We start from the raw sequence: 19,226 nt of genomic DNA, 5'->3' as shown, positions 1-19,226 counted from the left end.
GTGGGGACCCCCAACCATAAAACTATGCAAGGGTTCTTTCACAGAAATTAAACTGAAGCTGACCAATGGCATGAAGATCCAGTGTTCATGATTGCATGGAGAGCCAGTTTGGTGTAGTGGTTAGGAGTGTGGACTTCTAATCTGGCATGCTGGGTTCGATTCTGCACTCCCCCACATGCAGCCAGCTGGGTGACCTTGGGCTCACCACGGCAATGATAAAGCTGTTCTGACCGGGCAGTGATATCAGCGCTCTCTCAGCCTCACCCACCCCACAGGGTATCTGTTGTGGGGAGAGGAATGGGAAGGCGACTGTAAGCTGCTTTGAGATTCCTTCGGGTAGAGAATCTAAGAACCAACTCTTCGTCTTCTTCTTCTTCAGTAACCTCAGGGCTCTCTCAGCCTCTCCTCCCTCCCAGGGTGTCTGTTCTGGGGAGAGGAAAGGGAAGGCGACTGGAAGCCGCTTTGAGCCTCGTTTGGGTAGGGAAAAGCGGCATATCAGAACCAACTCTTCTTCTTCTTCTTCTTCTTCTTCTTCTTCTTCTTCTAAATTGGTTTTTTTCCAGGGTTTCTCAGTTCAACTCTGCCTCTTGTCCCATCACGCTGATCTTGCTCTTTTCCACTGCTCCAGACAGACGAACGCTCTATCTTGATCTACCCCGCAAGGCTGTTGTGTAGATGGCAGCCCCCCAGCCAAGCTGCTTGCCCTGCCGTGACCCCTGTTAAAGGGTCATTCAACCCCCAAAGGGGTCCCGACCCCCAGGTTGAGAACCCCTGAGCTAGCGAGTCTCAGCAAGTGACCCTGTGCCCAAATGATGGCCAACCATTTGGGCCCACACTCTGCACAGTGAGCAATCAACTGCTCAACCGCTCCCGTACAAGCAGTCACTGGAAGATGAAACAGTGTCGTGCTGTTAAACACCAAGGAAAACCGACTTCTCCTCCGCTCCTCTGAAGGGCAGGTGCAGGTTCAGAACCGCCGGCGTGAGAAATAAACCCAAAGCGTAATATTTAATGAGGACGCGTAGAATTCTCTTTAAACTTTTGCAAAACGGGCAAAAATAAAAATAATAATAAAAATAAAAATACCGGCAGCTATGTTGGTCCATCTGGAATTATAATAAAATAAAAAAAACATTCAAAGAGCATCGTGACACTTTTATTGGGACTAGTAAAAAATAAACCCTCGCGAATCAGATGCTAACAACTCGGTGACTTTTCCTCGGTCCTAGTGGCAGGGCGGCTGCAATATAAGCGTCATTGTTACAGTGTTTGAGGGGGAGAAAGATTCTGTCATATAGATATATATTATTTATATATATATATATATATACTCTATATCTTCTATCTATCTATATACATACATAATTTGTTTTTTTGGGGGGGGGGAATAACTTACAGCACTTAAGTCAGAATCTGCACAATCAAGCCCGCCCCCCCTCAATCTTTTTCAGGTTCACCAGGAGGATATTTTATTTTTGGCAGGACAGATGGATCCATGCTTCAAACTGCGGCCCTCCAGCTGTCCATGGACTACCATTCCCATGAGCCCCTGCCAGCGAACGCTGGCAGGGGCTCATGGGAATTGTAGTCCATGGACAGCTGGAGGGCCGCAGTTTGACTACCCCTGGATTAGAGAATCCAGCAGGGGTAAGAGGGAAATGGATTCTGAGCAGTGGCCCGCATTCCCTGTTTGCCCGTACGTATGGCCGCTGGACCCTTTCCAAAACGATTCAACAGGTAAACGATATTGATGGAAAGCAAACAGCTTCGTTGTTCTAACAAATCGGCCTGTTTCGCTTCGCTTCACCTGTTGAACTGCGGGCCTTGGATTCCTTTCGAAGGCCACTCGACTGCCGACGCGGCGTGCAGGCTGGCCGAACAAAGTCCGTTACAGACGGAACGATGCATCAGTTTTCTCGAGTTTTTTGCATGTGCTTTCTTGTTGTTCTTCAAAAAGATCCGGTATTTCGCAAGACTTCCGTACACATAACGCGATGTTCCCTTCCCAAGGCGATTTTGTCCCTTGCATTTATCTATCCCGAGGTCTCAAAAACCTTTGTTACCAGGACCTGTGTTTTCGGTGTTTCTTCTCAGTCTTTTGGCGGAAACTCCAGCTCTGAAACTGGATTTAGGAGAAACCCAGTTGTTCTCGGAAGGCAGTTTGCCCCAGCCAAATCTGGACGCGAACAGTCCAGCCATCAATCAAATATGAGATATTCTTTAAACATTTTCCAGTGACTGAATAAAAAACAACAACAGTATTCTCCTCCCTCCCTCCCAATACTATCTGGAACTAGGAAAAAAAAATCTTATTCTTAAAATAAAATTCATAGCGACCACCAATATATATATTCAATGTTCCTTTCGTTTTTTTTTTCTAAATGCAAAAATATTCTTAGTCCTTTTTTTTTTTTTAAACTACCCACTGGAATGAATCAAAACGAATTGTTTCGGGGGAGGAAAAGTGTTATTTTGATTTTAAGCACACTTAGGTACCCTCCTTTTCATTGTTGATATATTAATTCAATGATAGAGAATTCTGTCCAAAAAAATCTACTCTCTTGTCAACCAATCACAGTGATCCAGTGTCAATTTTTTTTTCTCTACTAAAGGCCGGGACAGAACTACAGCCTGAGTTTTCCTACGGTGCTTCTTCGGTATGCTTTGATTGGTAAGAAACGACTCACGGAAACAATTCTGAAGCAGAATACTGTCCCTCTTCCGTATACGCGACGGTTACAATTGATTTAGCTCTCCCGGACAGACATTGGTAAGATTTCTTCACCGGCTGTTGCATCACTTCCAAGACCGTTCAATGGGTAGCTCTGGAGGCTCGACGGTGTATCTTGGGTCAAGTTTAGGGATGAAATCCTTGAAATGCATAGAAGCTTCAGTTCCAAACACATCTAAAACTCTTCTGTTCATCAGGGCAAACCTGGGAGGGGGGAAGGAAGAGATTCAAGATGAAATTAATTGGTCTTCGCACCAATATTGTAAGAAGTTTTGTTTGGGTTTATTTCTTAAATCTGTTTAGCCTGGCGAGAAGATGACTGAGAGGTGATATGAGAACCATCTTCAAATACTTGAAGGGCTGTTACATAGAGCAGTGGTCCCCAACCTTTCTGAGGCTGGGGACCGGCAGGGAACTGACTATATATTATTTGGGATAATAATAGATTGTATCCTTATAAGTATTAACAATTACTTGGCTAAGAAAGTCAACAGTAACTTTTAGATTAGGACTAACATGCGATGGGAACGGAATGTTTTTTTCTTCTTCTTTAAGATAATAACAGACTATACTTTTACATGTATCAACAATTACTCTCTCAGCTGGTTGTTTCTTTTTCTCTTTCTTTCTACCTTTGTAAGCGCTTTATATACAATATAAAAATATATATATTAAAAAAAAAGAAAGAAAAATTGTGGCAAACCAACTTTGGGAAATGAAGCCCTGAGAGGAGGGCAGAAACGTAGGAAACTTAAAACGGAACACAAGTTGGGAGGAAATTCCCCGGGACTCCGATAATGCTGACAATACAGTCACTGCAAAAATGTACTAGTCTCACTCATTCAACCTGGTCTTTCTTCAGAAGACAAATGAACGGTAGGGGCAGTGCCCTTCTGCGGAAGTGCCCCTGTCCCACGGAAATCTCCCTCTGTTACTTACTTACCTGCCCTTTGTTAACCGTAACAGGAATTTCCAGTAGGAAGGTCTCAGGTTCTGAATTTCCATAACAGCCTGTCACAAGAACGCCGAGTTTAGTTTAAACAGCCAGGAACACTCCTGTCAAACTGCTCTCGACCTGCAGTTCTTATTCCCCTTTGTCCGAATGATCTTTTCTTCCTAAGATGTTTCTGCTCATGTACAGTCGGCCAAAGCACCACTGACACAGGGTCAGTAAGCGCCATCTGCCTCCATAATAATATTTCTCAACGTTTCTTCCCATGTGGCGTTTATCTGCACTTCCCTTTGCGACACGGGGCCGAATTGCATGTTTTGCGAACCGCAGGATGGCCACAGGACCTTGCTGCCAGATGAGGAGAAGCTCTACTGAGAACTTCAGGGGGCTCCATTCAGATTGGGACCAGGGTGCCATGGGAGGAGGGCCTCTTACATTCCTCCTCCTCATGCACACCAATTCCTCCTCCTCACGCACACTCCTCCTCATGCACACCTCCTCATGCATACCTACATTCCTCCTCCTCATGCACACTGCCCAAAAATGGCTTTGCAGGAAGATTATTTGTCTTACTAGGGCCCAAGCCCATTGCCTTCAGGAATACAATGGGTGCTAGATTAAGGGAGTGGAGTGGAAGAACTCTGCAGACGGGCTCCCTCTCCCCCCAGGACCTGGAAAGGCTGCAGGCAGCTGTTAGGGAACTCACCGGCAAGGGTAGCTCTCCCGCAGCAGGGATCTGCAGCCTCCGAGCCTCAGAAGGAAATGGATGGAGGAGGGGGTGGTCAGGGGTGGGGGATGGAAGGTGATTGGCTGGCTGCTGGACAGACAGGCAAGCCGGCTGGAGAAGGAGGCACTTGGGGGTGGGACAGCCGCCCTGAGTGGGTGTTAAGCGCTGAGTGGCGCTTAAGCCATGAGACATGCTCCTCCTTACCAGAAATATATTTTGTGGAACAGATTTGGAGGCTGGGTGTGCAAATATTCAGTGCTTTTGGAGTGGGAAAATGCTGGGACGGGGGCAGGCTCCTCCTCCCTGTATGCCATGATTCCAATCTGAATAACTTTTAACTTGAGCTGCTGCAGAGAACTCACAACTGTCCTGTACCTGCGAGCTACCATGGGCAATCGCGTGATAGACAGCTCGGGCTGCAGATGCACGGCTGGTTCTGGTGATGCAAAAGGGACGCCCCTTCTGCAAATCACTTCTCACACAGAGCGGTGCCATGGTGTGAGCAAGCAAGCAACCTGGGAGCTGGAAAGGGCATCCACAGCTCAGTTGAGGAAAGGGAAACGACACGCCTGCATGCATTGGATCAGGGGTAGTCAAACTGCGGCCCTCCAGATGTCCATGGACTACAATTCCCATGAGCCCCTGCCAGCTGGCAGGGGCTCATGGGAATTGTAGTCCACGGACATCTGGAGGGCCGCAGTTTGACTACCCCTGCATTGCATGATCATGAAGGATCATGTGTGCAGATATTGGTTGAAGTGGCAGCGGAAACCGTTCCTTATTGTTTTTAGCATTCACGGTCTCTCCCTTCTTCTGCAGTAGTGTAAAAGCGATTAATGGGGAATGCACAGCCAAGCACCAGGTAAATGCATGACTACGAATGCTTCCACGCACGCCGAATGACACTGCTTGAATCCACTTTCAATGGGCTTTAATGGTCCTTTGCTAGTGGATTTTGCCGTGTCACAACATTAAGAAGAAGAAGAGTTGGTTCTTATATGCCGCTTTTCCCTACCCGAAGGAGGCTCAAAGCGGCTTACATTCGCCTTCCCTTTTCTCTCCCCACAACAGACACCCTGTGAGGTGGGTGAGGTTGAGAGAGCCCTGATATCACTGCCCGGTCAGAACAGCTTTATCAGTGCTATGGCGAGCCCAAGGTCACCCAGCTGGTTGCATGTGGGGGAGTGCAGAATCGAACCTGGCATGCCAGATTAGAAGTCCACACTCCTAGCCACTATACCAAACTGGCTCTTAAATTAAAACATTGCAAAGTGTGCTGAAGTTTCATTACTCAGCGTGCCTCCTTCTCCTCAAGTTTCCTTTTGCTCTACTGTCACCAACTGAAGCGACTGTGTCGGTGCTTAGCTCTCGTGGCCCTTTCTTGGATGCCCAGGGAAAGGCCCATTGCCCCTTTGGGGTCGGGAGGCAAATTTCTGCCAGGCCAGACTGGCCAGGGACTCTGGTTTAGGTGGGTTCATCATCTGGACAAGGAATAGGGGTCACTGTGGGTGGGCAAATAGTTGCGAATTTCCTGCATTCTGCAGGGGGTCGGACTCGATGACCCTGAAGGTCCCTTCCAACTCTATGATTCTACGATACTGCAGCAAAGCGATTTTCCATTCCGACGGAAGACCAAACGCTCACCGCTTGGAAGCAGATTGCTGTGGACACAGCATAGATCACGCTGTCTGCATGAGGGAAATAGGGAACCTTTCCTGCTTCAATGCCTTTGAAATACATAGCCTGAAAAAAAAAAAGAAAAAGAAAGGAACCATCTGTACAGGAGTTTCCAGAAAGGCAGGGGATGCACCGAAGAAGAGCAAGGCAGGTACGCCGCCGTGTCCCGAGAAAGGAGACTTTTCACAGAAGGGTCTGAGCATCCTCTGACTATGTGCTTATGTGGAAGGAGTGGGGGGGGGGGGGGGGAGAACCAGAATTGGGAACAAACAGCTGCGACACAACTCGGGAGGCTGCCAATTGGTTGCCCTGGTCTTAGAATCTCTTGCCATCAGATGTAACTTTATTCAGCCAGTTTTGAACACCTCCCCAAGATCTTCCCCAAAGGTGAAAGGCAAGGTGCTGCTTCAAGACGAAGACAGGCAAAGAACTCTCTGCACAGCTAAATTCTGCACTGCCGCCGTGAATATTGTGTACCATGTATGTAGATCAGGAAATTTCTCTCCGATGCAATTTCAAAAGTACAAAGAGCCAATTGTCACTGGCAACTTAAACTATGTTTTAAATATTGAATCTAACATCTTCAAGTGTTTATGTTGTCAGATCTTTTAAAAAAATATATATAGCATTATTACTGTTTTTTTCTCTTTTTAAATTGTCTTCGTTTTTAATTGCATGTATTTGAAGTTTAGAGCCTCTTGTGGCGCAGAGTGGTAAGGCAGCCGTCTGAAAGCTTTACCCATGAGGCTGGGAGTTCAATCCCAGCAGCCGGCTCAAGGTTGACTCAGCCTTCCATCCTTCCGAGGTCGGTAAAATGAGTACCCAGCTTACTTGCTGGGGGGTAAACGGAAATGACTGGGGAAGGCACTGGCAAACCACCCCGTATTGAGTCTGCCATGAAAACGCTGGAGGGTGTCACCCCAACGGTCAGACATGACTCGGTGCTTGCACAGGGGATACCTTTACCTTTACCTTATTTGAAGTTTGGTCTGAAGGACCGTAAATAGATACTGATTGATTGAACCTGGTGACTGGGTGAGATTCCTCTGTATCTTCCGCTCCCGTGAAAACCAGCAAGCTTTGTTTTCTTCCTCGGCGTCACTAAGTAACTTCAGATGCTCTCTTCTGCTGACTGTGACACATTCGCGCACACGTCCCTCGTATGCACTGAGATCGCTCCGGTGGGAGCAGAGGCAGGGCGCTACATGTTTGAATCCAGGAACAAACGAAGAGGTAAAACTTACCTCCACTAGTTTGGAAGCCAGGTACATGGAGATAGTCGTACTTTTGTAAAACATCATTGAAACTCCTGCCAAGGACCCTGCAGCAACAAGAAACCGTGTTTGTGCTATTGCAGGGAGCAGAACTCTAGAGCCACGATAGCCAAATAAAGTGAGAACCATCCAGTGCCTCCTCTCACCACCACCTGTCTCACGCACCTAATATTTGTGACGCTGCCCACTCTCTTTTTCATTTTATGTTTCCACTCTCTGCTATTTCCTTGGATCCTGGCCAACACCTTGGACTCCCAGCCAACCCTATCCAGTTTCTCCTGTCCCTGTGGCCCGTGAGAACATTCTCCCCGGCCAATCTTTCAGTCCGCATTGCTCACAGGAGCAAACATTCTGTTCCTGACAGCTTCATTCCCTCTGCTGACAGAATGTTTGTGGTCATTCTATGGCATCACGGGAGCTGAGCCCATCCAATGACTTACCCCTTCTTAATGCTGCACGGCCACACACAAAACCCAAAATTGTTCTAAATATGATGGTTGGGTCTCTGGATTTAAGCCATGATCCTTTTGGCATACATAAAAAAAAAAAATTCCTAGTCCTGGGGATTAGGAACACCACAACAGGGGGACTTGTTTGGTTTCCTTTGCCAGCTAAAGACATGTGATGCAAATTATTTTAAACGCTAGACTAGATGTAACAGTGCACAGATTTACCAGCAATAAGTGCATGTAGTTCATCATCCAAGTTCCGCACCCAGCGCAAGAAGCAGCTCGTACCCTGTATTTTTCAGGATAAGCACAGTAAGCTTTGTTAGACGAGACAGCACTATAGTCCAATCACAAAACTCTCTATAAAATCTAAAAAAAAAAATCAAGTAGAGACAGAGTAATTATGACTACAGCCACAGCTCTATGGAGCCCCTTAGTAACAGCTTTGCAACACTGCAATTTATAATTAAAAAAAAAACAGTATTTGGGGCACAGCCGTTACATGAAAAGGTCATTCTTCAACAAGACAGCAAAGCCTCAACGAAATCAAACAGATCTCTTTAGTGTGATTTTTAACACAAGGCAGTTTTGCCACCACCTTAACTTCTTGGATATGGACTATCACAGCCAGAGTAGTTCAGCAGTGGAATAGGCTGCCTAAGGAGGTGGTGAGCTCCCCCTCACTGGCGGTCTTCAAGCAAAGGTTGGATGCACAGTTTTCTTGGATGCTTAGGGCTGATCCTGCATTGAGCAGGGGGTTGGACTAGATGGCCTGTGTGGCCCCTTTCAACTCTATGATTCTATGATTCTATAATGTCTTTCTTGTTCCAGAGTATGCCTACTGCTACGATGATGCTTTGGGCTGATCCTGCGTTGAGCAGGGAGTTGGACTAGATGGCCTGTATGGCCCCTTCCAACTCTATGATTCTATGATCCTATGATCACACCAGTATTCAACAGTTCACAATATTTTACCCAAATCTCTCTTTGCTCCAGTCCACCTTCTGCTTAGTCATCTGTGAAGTTCAAATCTGGAGGTGTGCCAAGAGAAGATGCCTCTACCCCTCCCTTGCAATGTCTTTTGACTTGAAACAGTCATGGGGAATGGCTGTCTGTTCCACTAATACCTCACCAGCACACATGGAGGTTCCAACAGACAGCGGACGTGGTTAAGAGCGGTGGCTTCTGATCAGGTGACCTGAGTTTGATTCCGCACTCCTCGGGCCCATCACAGCACTGATAGAACTGTTCTCACAGAGCAGTTCTGTCAAGAGCTCTCACCCTCACCTCCCTCACAGGGTGTCTGTGGCGGGGAGAGGAAGGGAAGGTGAGTGTCAGCCGCTCTGAGACTCCCTCAGACAGTGAAAAAGTGGGGTATAAAAACCAATCCTACTTCTTCATACAGCACCCCACTGAGGCTGTTTCAGGCCAGGAAATTGGGGCCGGGGGGAGGGGAGGGGGGGGAGGCAAAAATCCTCCCTGCAGTCCTGATCTAAATCAGACCCCGCATGCCTGGGACGGAGCTCACAGCTGAAAACTCAAAGGCGCATCTGGATCACGAGGACCCGGGAAAGCCCAAAGTATGTATTCAGGCCCTAAATCTGGGCTGGATATCTCCCCCTCTGCAAGAAGGGCTGTGTAAATTGTGACTAATCTTCAACTAATGCTCTCTGAAAAGGGAAACTGTTCCTTCCTCCTCCCCGTCTAGGGTTTTTTCTTTAAAAACTGCCTGGAATCTCATGCTAATGGTTATATTTTACAAGAAGGATGATTAACACGTGTGCCGGCCAAACGGACCGGTCCCCAGCCCCGCAGCAAGAGGGATGCAGGTTCAACGCTGCAGCTGCTGGGAATGAGTAACTTTAGAAACCTTTCGCATTCGTTCTGTCTCCCCACCCCCCCCGCCCTCGAAGTTTTCAGCACTTGAGAAACTTACTTTGTATATACTGACAAATGACCCCAGAAAAGCCCCGAGCTGGAAATTTTCTTTGTTGTAGAAGAGCGAGAGCAGCCGGGAAGGTTTCGTAAACAGATGCCGGAAAGCTGACGGGATCCGAAGGCAGCACTGGATCAAGTATCCGACGCTAAACATCCTAATGAAGCCCTAGAGAAGACATTAAGAACGTGAGGGGAGCCGGAGCGAAGGGGGGGGGGGGAGGCGGGAGAGGCCAGCTGTCTTGAGGAGCCCCACCAATAAACCTCCCCATAAAAACCAAAAACCTCTGGAAAAAAAGCGGTCTGCTTTGTGAAACGTTCGCGGGCCCATCTTAGAAACCCAGTTTTCGTCTAATACTCATTTGAGGCCATTAAAGGAAATAGCAAAGATGGCGTCCCCCATACAGATGCAAAATGGCTGCTGAGGGAGGAGGGAAGCGGCCTCAGATGAAAGTCCCTGGAATTCCTACTGATTTCCAGGTGGCAAAGGTCATTCCCCCTGCAAAAAATGGTTGCTTTGGCCTTGTTGAGGTCTCTTCCCCTCCAATCCCGCCCCCTAACGCTGAGTCCTGAGGCTCCCTCGCCAAGGTTACTGGAATTTTCCAACCTGAAGATGGCAAGTCTAGGAGCAAAACTGCTTCTCTTACCCTAACCCAGATCTTTGGTCTGCTATGCCTGGAGGGTTGAGTGGGGACCTCCCGCTCATGGTAGCCTCCAAGCAGTGACTTGACAAGATACATATCCTGGATGCTTTAGGACGGTGGTCCCCAACCACCGGGCCGCGGCTCCCTCTCCCCGCCCCCCCCAGGCCACAGGCTTCTTTTTGCGGGAGGAGGGGAGAGAGGGAAGTGCGGCCGCATGCGCAAATGTGCATACGTGGCCTGGCCATGCATGCTCGTTTGCGGCAAGCACGGCCGCATGTGCGCATACGCGGTCCTTTTGCGCAGGTGCGCATGCACGGCCGTTTCGCGCAGGCGCGTTTGTGGCCGCGCGTGCGTGCATTTGTGGAACGGCACTGTGCGGCCGCCAGGTCGCCCTCCCACACCCACCGGTCCGCAGCCTAAAAAAGGTTGCGGATCACTGCTTTAGGATGATCCTGCCCCGAGCAAGGGGTTGGACTAGATGGCCTGTATGGGCCCTTCCCACTCTAGGAGTCTATGAAACTAGTTCAGCCAGGGAATGAGCTCCCTCTCACTGGTGGTCTTCAAGCAGTGGCTGGACAGATCCTTATCCTGGATCCTTGAGGCTGATCCTGCACTGCACAGGGGGTGGGACTAGATGGCCTGTGTGGCCCCTTTACACTCTAGGATACTATGAGTCTACTTCAGCTGTGGAATGGGCTGCCTAAGGAGGTGGACAGCTCTCCCACCCTGGCAATATTCAAGCAGCAGCTGGACAGAGGCATCCTGGATGCTTGGGGCTGATCCTGCCCTGAGCAGGGGGGTGGACTAGATGGCCTGTGTGGCCGCTTCCCACTCTAGGATTCTATGAGTCTAGTTCAACAGTGGAATGGGCTGCTTCAGGAGGTGGGGAGCTTCGCCTCACTTACAATCTTTAAGCAGATCCTTCTCCTGGATACTTTAGGATGAACCTGACTTGAGCAAGGAGTGGGACGGAATGGCCTGGATGGCCCCTTCCAACTCTGCAATTTAATGAGTGTGTGTGTGTGTGTGTGTGTGTGTGTGGCAGTCTAGGTGCAATCCAAACACTCTCTCAGCCACACGACAGTCCCCCAAAATCATTCTGTACAGGATGTGGGGTGGGTTTAGGCTGCGTTGTTTGAAAGAGACCCCACAGTGAAGCCTCTCTGCTTGTAGAAGGCCTACTGTCCCGTTGTAGCACTTTCCTGGGTTTGCCAGTAGAGAAGAAAGTCCCCTCCCTCACAGGGTGTCTGTTGTGGGGAGAGGAAAGGGAAGGCGAATGTATGCCACTTTGAGACTCCTTTGGGTAGAGAAATATTTGTTTTTACAAAAAACACCTATGCACGCACACAGAAGTTTATACCAGAATTAGACTTGGTTGGTCTCAAAGGTGCCCCCGGACTTTGCTGTACTGTTTCAGGCCAACGCATCTACCCACCTGAATCTACCTTTCAAAAATAGTTTGAACCAGCTCTTGGAAGCCACTGCAGGCTACCCCTCCAGGTTCTTAGTGCAAATTTCTATCGGGCAGATCCTGTTGAGTGATAAATTGCAGTGGGAGTTGCAGTTTAGTAAGAGAACCAAGAGAACGAAAAGAGAGCCTCTTGTGGCGCAGAGTGGTAAGGCAGCCGTCTGAAAGCTTTGTCCATGAGACTGGGAGTTCAATCCCAACAGCCGGCTCAAGCTTGACTCAGCCTTCCATCTTTCCGAGGTTGGTAAAATGAGTACCCAGCTTGCTGGGGGGTAAACGGTAATGACTGGGGAAGGCACTGGCAAACCACCCCGTATTGAGTCTGCCATGAAAACGCTAGAGGGCGTCACCCCAAGGGTCAGACATGACTCGGTGCTTGCACAGGGGATACCTTTACCTTTACCTTTAAGAGAACCAATTATGGGAGGAATCCCTAAAATTCTTTCACTGATGCATTACTTAGAATTAAAAGTATTCTTCCCCTATCTATGGAATATTTTTTTTACAAAGCAACAAAGGGTCTGAACCATACATTTATGGCTCTGCGCTCCTTCTCTGTAAAAATTAATATGCGCGGCAGAAAGCTTTTGGTTTTGAAAGCTTCAAAGGAGTCCTCGATGGGGGAAAGTTACACATTGGTAAATAACACCATTTTTCTGAAGCAGATCCATTTTTCAAAGGGCCAGCAACCAAGTTCTGTTCCAGGACTGCAACTCAATATGAGGCAGCATATTCCAAAAAGAGTTTGGTAATGAAGCAGACGCTTTGGACATCTGCAGAAAAACATTCGGATGGGGATAAAGCAAAGGAAAAGTTTTATTGAGGCCCCCGTCTTTATGGGCCAGCTCGCCTGGGCCTCCGCTAACCCAGCCGAGTTCTCAAAACAGTCTAGAGGCATGAAAAAGTCTTGAGTCCAGAGACGCCATTAAGGCCAACAAAGTTTCAGCGTGGTGTAGTGATGAAAGGCGGCAGCTTCTAATCTGGCCAGCCTAATTCAGCCTGCTGAGTGACCTTGGCCTACTCACAGCCCTGATAGTGCTGTTCTGACCGAGCAGTCCTGTCAGGGCTCTCTCAGCCTCACCCACCTCACAGGGTGTCTGTTGGGGGGAGAGGAAAGGGAAAGCGAATGGAAGCCGCTTTGAGACTCCTTTGGGTAGAGAAAAGCGGAATATAAGAACCAATTCTTCTTCTTCTTCAGTAATATCTGGGCTCTCTCAGCCTCACCTCCCTCACAGGGGGTCTGTTGTGGGGAGAGGAAAGGGAAGGTGAATGTAAGCTGCTCTGAGACTCCTTTGGGTAGAGAAAAGCGGCATATAAGAACCAGCTCTTCTTCTTCTTCAGTAATCTCAGGGCTCTCTCAGCCTCCCCTCCCTCCCAGGGTGTCTTTTATGGGGAGAGGAAAGGGAAGGCGACTGTAAGCCGCTTTGAGACTCCTTCGGGTAGAGAAAAGCGGCATCTAAGAACCAACTCTTCTTGTTCTTGTTCTTCTTCTTCTTCAGTAATCTCAGGGCTCTCTCAGCCTTTCCTCCCTCCCAGGGTGTCTGTTGTGGGGAGAGGAAAGGGAAGCCGAATGTAAGCCACTTTGAGACCCCTTTGGGCACTGAAAATCGGGGTATAAAAAACCAGCTCTTCTTTTTTCCTACAACTCACTCCCTCTTTCCCTTCTTTATCCTTCGTACCTCACCTGTAACTCACTTCTCCCGGTTCATTTAATTCTTTACTTCCCTTGCCCTTCTTCGCTCACTGTGCGGAACGCTCACGAGAGCGATGTCAAATCCGACTGTCGAATTGGGGCTCTCGTAATCCCCGCTCCCCACGGATGAGCCCGCACCGGGTCGATTACGTTCTGGCAGAGAGCAGGGGGAAAGAGAGCGCGGCCAACCCAAAACTAGACGGCTCCGGAGGACAAGAAGCGCCGAGTGGAGCCAAACCACACGCTGAAAGGAGAAGGCAAAAAAAAAAAAACACAAAAACCCCTCCAGGGTGCCTGACTTGAAGGAAAACGCTTTCCAAACCCCAAATGAGGCATGGGGAAAACAAGGCTTTTCAATAAATTAATAGCTCTGGAGCTTGTACAGCTCCCAACGTATGTTGCATGCCCTGGGGGTTTGTGCAGGGAAGAAGAAGAAGGAGAAGGAGAAGAAGGAGAAGGAGAAGGAGAAGAAGAAGAAGAAGAAGAAGAAGAAGAAGAAGAAGAAGAAGAAGAAGAGGAGGAGGAGGAAGAGGAAGAAGAAGAAGAAGAAGAAGAAGAAGAAGAAGAAGAAGAAGAAGAAGAAGAAGAAGAAGAAGAAGAAGAAGAAGAAGAGGAAGAAGAAGAAGAAGAAGAAGAGGAGGAGGAGGAGGAGGAGGAGGAGGAGGAGGAGGAAGGGGAGGAGGAGGAGGAAGGGGAGTTGGTTCTTATATGCTGCTTTTCTGTACCTGAAGGAGTCTCAAAGCAGCTCACATTTGCCTTCCCTTTCCTCTCCCCACAACAGACACCCTGCAAAGTAAGGGAGGCCAAGAGAGCCCCGATATTACTGAAGAAGGAGAAGAGTTGGTTCTTATATGCTGCTTTTCTCTATCTGAAGGAGTCTCAAAGCAGCTTACGATCTCCTTCCCTTTCCTCTCCCCACAACAGGCACCTTGTGAGGGAGTTGGGGCTGAGAGAGCGCTGGGAGAACTGCTCTGCGATAACAGCCGGAACAAGACTGTGACTAGCCCAAGGTCACCCAGCTGGCTGCGTGCGGAGGACTAGCCCAAGGTCACCCAGCAACTGCTCTTAACTACGACCCCAGGCTGGCTCTCCAGAGCCATGGGAGGCCCTTGGAGAAAGAGTAAATCAACAGAGAGTAACCATCTATCAAGCGAGCCCTTTAAGCCGCTCCTCGCAGTACAGCGACTAGTGAAAAAAGCCGCCCACGTCAGTACTGAAGCAGGTATCCAGATGGGAAGTCAAGATGTTGGGCGGGTAGGGAAAGAACGACAAACAGGGGGAAGCCACTGGCAAGCCACCCTTTGCAGAAATGGTAAACGCAACCCCTTCATAAAGAAAATTACAAAACCACGCTGGCCCTTCCCAGAGCAGACGGCTCCTGCTGATCCTGTCCAGACACATCCCGAGGAACAGCCCAACCAAAATCGCCAGTCCCACACGCTGCCGCAAGACGGGAATTCGTTATCCAAACAACAGAAGGCATTCTGCCTCTGCAGAACTGATATGAAGACAGGACCAAGGGACTGCAGCCTTTTCCACCCAGAACCGGATGGAGTATCAGAGATGGATTCCTCCTAACAGGAATTTAAGATCCCGGGGTTAACCTAGGGGGAAGATCATCTCTAACTGCGGCTGACCTCAGTGCGAAGGTCAAGGTTGAACGGAAGCAGGTCAGAGGGGTAGGTGGCGGGATCCGAGCGGGAGGAGATCAGGCCGTTCCAAACCAGTTAGCCGCCGTCCAGCGACTGGCACCAGCAGCACCCATGCGCCGGTTCCAAAATGCGGTGGCGAACCCAGAAAAGCAACAGAAGAGCAACATCGGATGTGGTTTCTTGCCCTGCAGGCGGAAGGGGGCCTTTCCCAGTGTCCGGATATTATCGGGAGCCACGGCGAACCGCAGGAAGCAATCCAGAAATGGCAATGTACCGTTTCGGGGGAAACCACATGCGAGTCGTTTCTGGCAGGCATTTGCAGGCGCTCAGCATGAACCGAAGATACCGAGGCATCGGCTTGCGACTGACTGCACCGTCCAACGGCATCACAGCAAAATTCGCAGACTTCTTAAAGGATGGGTCTGTTTTTGCTGGCTTTTCCGCCGTTTTGCGCTTCTTCAGATCAGTTATACCACTGAAGTGTCTTCTGGGGACCAGGAGGGGAATCGGCATACCTGGAGTCTACTGCAGGGGTAGTCAACCTGTGGTCCTCCAGATGTCCATGGACTACAATTCCCATGAGCCCCTGCCAGCAAACGCTGGCAGGGGCTCATGGGAATTGTAGTCCATGGACATCTGGAGGACCACAGGTTGACTACCTCTGGCCTACAGGGTCTAGAAATCACGAGCCCAGGTTGCTATGTTGCTTTAGGATGCTTAGGGCTAATCCTGCAGGGGGTTGGACTAGATGGCCTGTATGGCCCCTTCCAACTCTATGATTCTATGATTCTATGTCTATTAATCCAGACCCCGGAAGGTGTGGTTCATTTCGAGGACCTCCGAATTGCACAGGAGCACCACAACGCTGCAAGCTCCTTCTCCCTTCTCCTCTTCCTACCAGCCTCCTGATAGTTCCCCTCCCTTTTTAGCGCCCCAGCCTTGAACCTGGCCCTTGAGCAAAGCTCCACCCTCCCCTTCTCTGTTCCCTGCCCTGCCTCAAAACACCTGGGCCCAAAGAGCCGTGATTCTTCCATCTAAGCTTGCTAGCTGCCTCCACACACTCAGAGTTTCCCTGGGACAGACTGGACAGGCTGCGCCCTGTCTCTGAGGCTACTGCATCTTCCCAGCCTGGAGAGCCCGGTTTGATTTCCCACTCTTCCTCCCCAGGCTGGGCGACCTTGGGCCAGTCCCAGCTCTCTCAGAGCTCTCTCGGCCCCACTGACCTCACAGGGCGCCTGTTCTGGGGAGAGGAAAGGAAGGCGACCGTAAGCCGCTTTGAGACTCCTTCGGGCAGTGGGAAGTGGGGTACAAAACACCGGTTCTTCTGCTTCTTTCAGCAACCTGGTCGCACCCTGCCAGGCAGTTTGTTTCCACACCTACCTGCACCCTGATGTAATCTACAATGGACTCTGCAGCACCTTAAAGACTAACAAAACTTGTGCTGGTGGGCAGGAGGAGGAGGAGGGCAGGAGTGGTTCCTGTTGGCAGCAGAGGAGAGGGCCCGCAGAAATGGCTTTAAACTACATGTGGAACAGTAACAGCAAGTTAGCGGGGGGGGGGGGGAATTCACAGTCAGAGTAGTCCTGCAGCAGAATTGGTTGCCTAATGAAGTGGGGAGCTCCCCTTCATTGATGGTCTTCAAGCAGCAGCTGGACAGGTCCTTCTCCTGGCTGCTTGAGGCTGATCCTGCACTGAACAGGGGGTGGGACTAAATGGCCTGGATGGCCCCTTCCCACTCTAGGATTCTAGGAGTCTAGTTCAGCCATGGAATGGGCTGCCTAAAGAGGTGGGGAGCTCCCCCTCACTGATGGTCTTTAAGCAGCAGCTGGACAGATCCTTCTTCTGGATGCTTGAGGTTGATCCTGCACTGAGCAGGGGGAGGGACTAGGTGGCCTGCATGGCCCCTTCCCTCTCTAGTATTCTAAGAGTCTAGTTCAGCAGTGGAATAGGCTTCCTCAGGAGATGGGGAGTTCTCCCTCACTGGCAGTCTCCAAGCAGCAGCTGGACAGATCCTTATCCTGGATGCTTGAGGCTGATCCTGCACTGAGCAGGGGGTGGGACTAGATGGCCTGTACGGCCCCTTCCTACTCTAGGATTCTAGGATTCTATATTGCACAAACTCAGAATTTTATGTTTCAATACTGTTTTTAATCTTCTTCACGTGCACTTAATGGATATCTGTATTTTAATATATTTTGTTGCTCAGCTTTCGGGTTCCTGATTTGTTTTCTTGGAGGGGGGGGCTGTTCCCTTCTTGTTTTTCATTTTACTTTGCCACATTTACTGGCCGAATGTCTTGGCGTTCGCTTCTTCAGAAACAGACAGGGCCTGCCGTGAATGGTCGGTTAGTACTTGCGAGGGTAGGAGGTTCCTTGCTATTTTAAATATACGGTCTGGGGCGGGGGGCGGGGGGAATCTCCGAGATATATTTATCGGGCTGTTCGCTGTGAGTGTATCACTTTCCTTGCTCAGTGGGTAAGAATTTTGGGTGTGATTAAAAGGGACCTTTGCGCGCTGGGAGAGGCGCGGGCAGGCACTCCTCGAAATATGCGTGTGCAGTGAAATTCAAACCGAGGAAGACGGTTTCGAGCTGAAAGGACTTGCGTCTTGAGGAGGGCTTAAGCATACTCAGTGCGGAAAGTCAGGGCCGTGGCTGAATCAGTCCACACATTACAACTAGCTCTAACCATCAAGGGTCTTTCGGTATATTGTCTCGCCCCTCCAAGAAGCTTTTCGCACCCAAACAAAAATAGAGACGCCGTCATGCGCCATGTGCTTTCATTTGCTCGTAGGAAACGTAAGAGCAAGTGATCCGAAGAAAGTCTTTGAGAAGTAGATTCCATTTTCATTATGCCCCCTCAGTTTGGTGTAGTGGTTAGGAGTGTGGACTTCTAATCTGGTATGCCAGGTTAGATTCTGCACTCCCCCACATGCAGCCAGCTGGGTGACCTTGTGCACTGAGAAAGCTGTTCTGACTGAGCTGGAAAATCAGGGCTCTCTCAGCCTCACCCACCTCACAGGGTCTCCTTTGTGGGGAGAGGAAAGGGAAGGGGATTGGAAGCCACTCTGAGACTCCTTCGGGTAGAGAAAAGCGGTATACAAGAACCAACTCCTCCTCCTCCTCCTCTTCTTCTTCTTCTTCTTCTTCTTCTTCTTCTCCTTCTCCTTCTCCTTCTCCTCTTCCTCCTCCTCCTCTTCTTCTTCTTCGTCTCCTTCTCCTCTTCCTCCTCCTCCTCCTCCTCTTCTTCTTCTTCTTCTACTTCTTCTTCTTCTTCTTCCACTCCTTTCTATCTGCTCCGTATCTAGGTACCGAAATGCAATTATTCGAGAATTTGCAACTCTCATCTGCTTGCAATGTCAAAATGTTGCCTGAAAGATTCAGTGGGGGTAACTGAAAATGCAACAAAAAGAACCGCACAGAACTAGTCAGTTTCCTTCTCTCCCATGATGCTCCTGCTATTTCATGACCACCAGCAGCATCTGAATTTGGCTATAGCATGAAGATGGGTAGCAACCAGCGTTTCCCAACACTGCCTTGGCAAATGCCAGGGGATTCCGGAGGTGGTACCTTGTGGGGGACAGAGTTTTGGAAGGGTGTGATGTCACTGCAGTATGACACTCTAGGCTGCCTCCCCTGGTCTCTGTGGTCTTTACCACGGAGACAAGAGGACATTCATCAAACATCATAAACATGGCCATTCCACACTGGTGGGAGTCATGATTTCCAGGAAACCTGCCAACCAACCGGTTTTGACGTACATTCAATAAGGCTGTGAAATCTGTGCTTATTTGACAGCAAGGGCTGGAGGGTGAGCTTCGCGCAGCTCTCCCAGGATGGGGTCGTGTTGCCGACCAGCTGGTAGCGAAGCGCTCCGGAGAGCCGACACATGGCACCCGTCTAAAGGAGAGAACGGCCCAGCGCAACCCAGATTCCGTATCGAAACTATGCAGACGACTCAGCCGCGCCATCTCGTTCACATGCTGTTCTTTGCGCTCGCCGTGGAAACCGATTAAGTGTGAAAAT

The 19,226-nt window shown here is 49.5% G+C and overlaps 1 protein-coding gene across 2 annotated transcripts in view; it reads right to left on the bottom strand.

The window, feature by feature from the left end:
- Nucleotides 1–1,134: 1,134 nt before the first annotated feature.
- Nucleotides 1,135–19,226, bottom strand: part of TMEM135 (transmembrane protein 135) — a 203,680-nt gene continuing 185,588 nt past the window's right edge. For both annotated transcript variants that reach the window (XM_077341408.1, XM_077341407.1), the window contains 6 exons: nucleotides 9,747–9,914; nucleotides 8,036–8,099; nucleotides 7,332–7,408; nucleotides 6,055–6,153; nucleotides 3,675–3,742; nucleotides 1,135–2,935 (listed from right to left, as the gene is read on the bottom strand). In XM_077341408.1, coding sequence (XP_077197523.1) covers nucleotides 2,797–2,935; nucleotides 3,675–3,742; nucleotides 6,055–6,153; nucleotides 7,332–7,408; nucleotides 8,036–8,099; nucleotides 9,747–9,914 — 615 coding nt within the window. In that variant the 3' untranslated portion in view covers nucleotides 1,135–2,796. The remainder of the gene's footprint in view (nucleotides 2,936–3,674; nucleotides 3,743–6,054; nucleotides 6,154–7,331; nucleotides 7,409–8,035; nucleotides 8,100–9,746; nucleotides 9,915–19,226) is intronic.

The sequence above is a fragment of the Paroedura picta genome, chromosome 6, assembly GCF_049243985.1.
Source record: "Paroedura picta isolate Pp20150507F chromosome 6, Ppicta_v3.0, whole genome shotgun sequence".
Taxonomy (NCBI): Eukaryota; Metazoa; Chordata; class Lepidosauria; order Squamata; family Gekkonidae; genus Paroedura; species Paroedura picta.
Note: the sequence above shows the minus strand (reverse complement) of the source record. Positions and strands in the feature narration are given on the sequence as shown.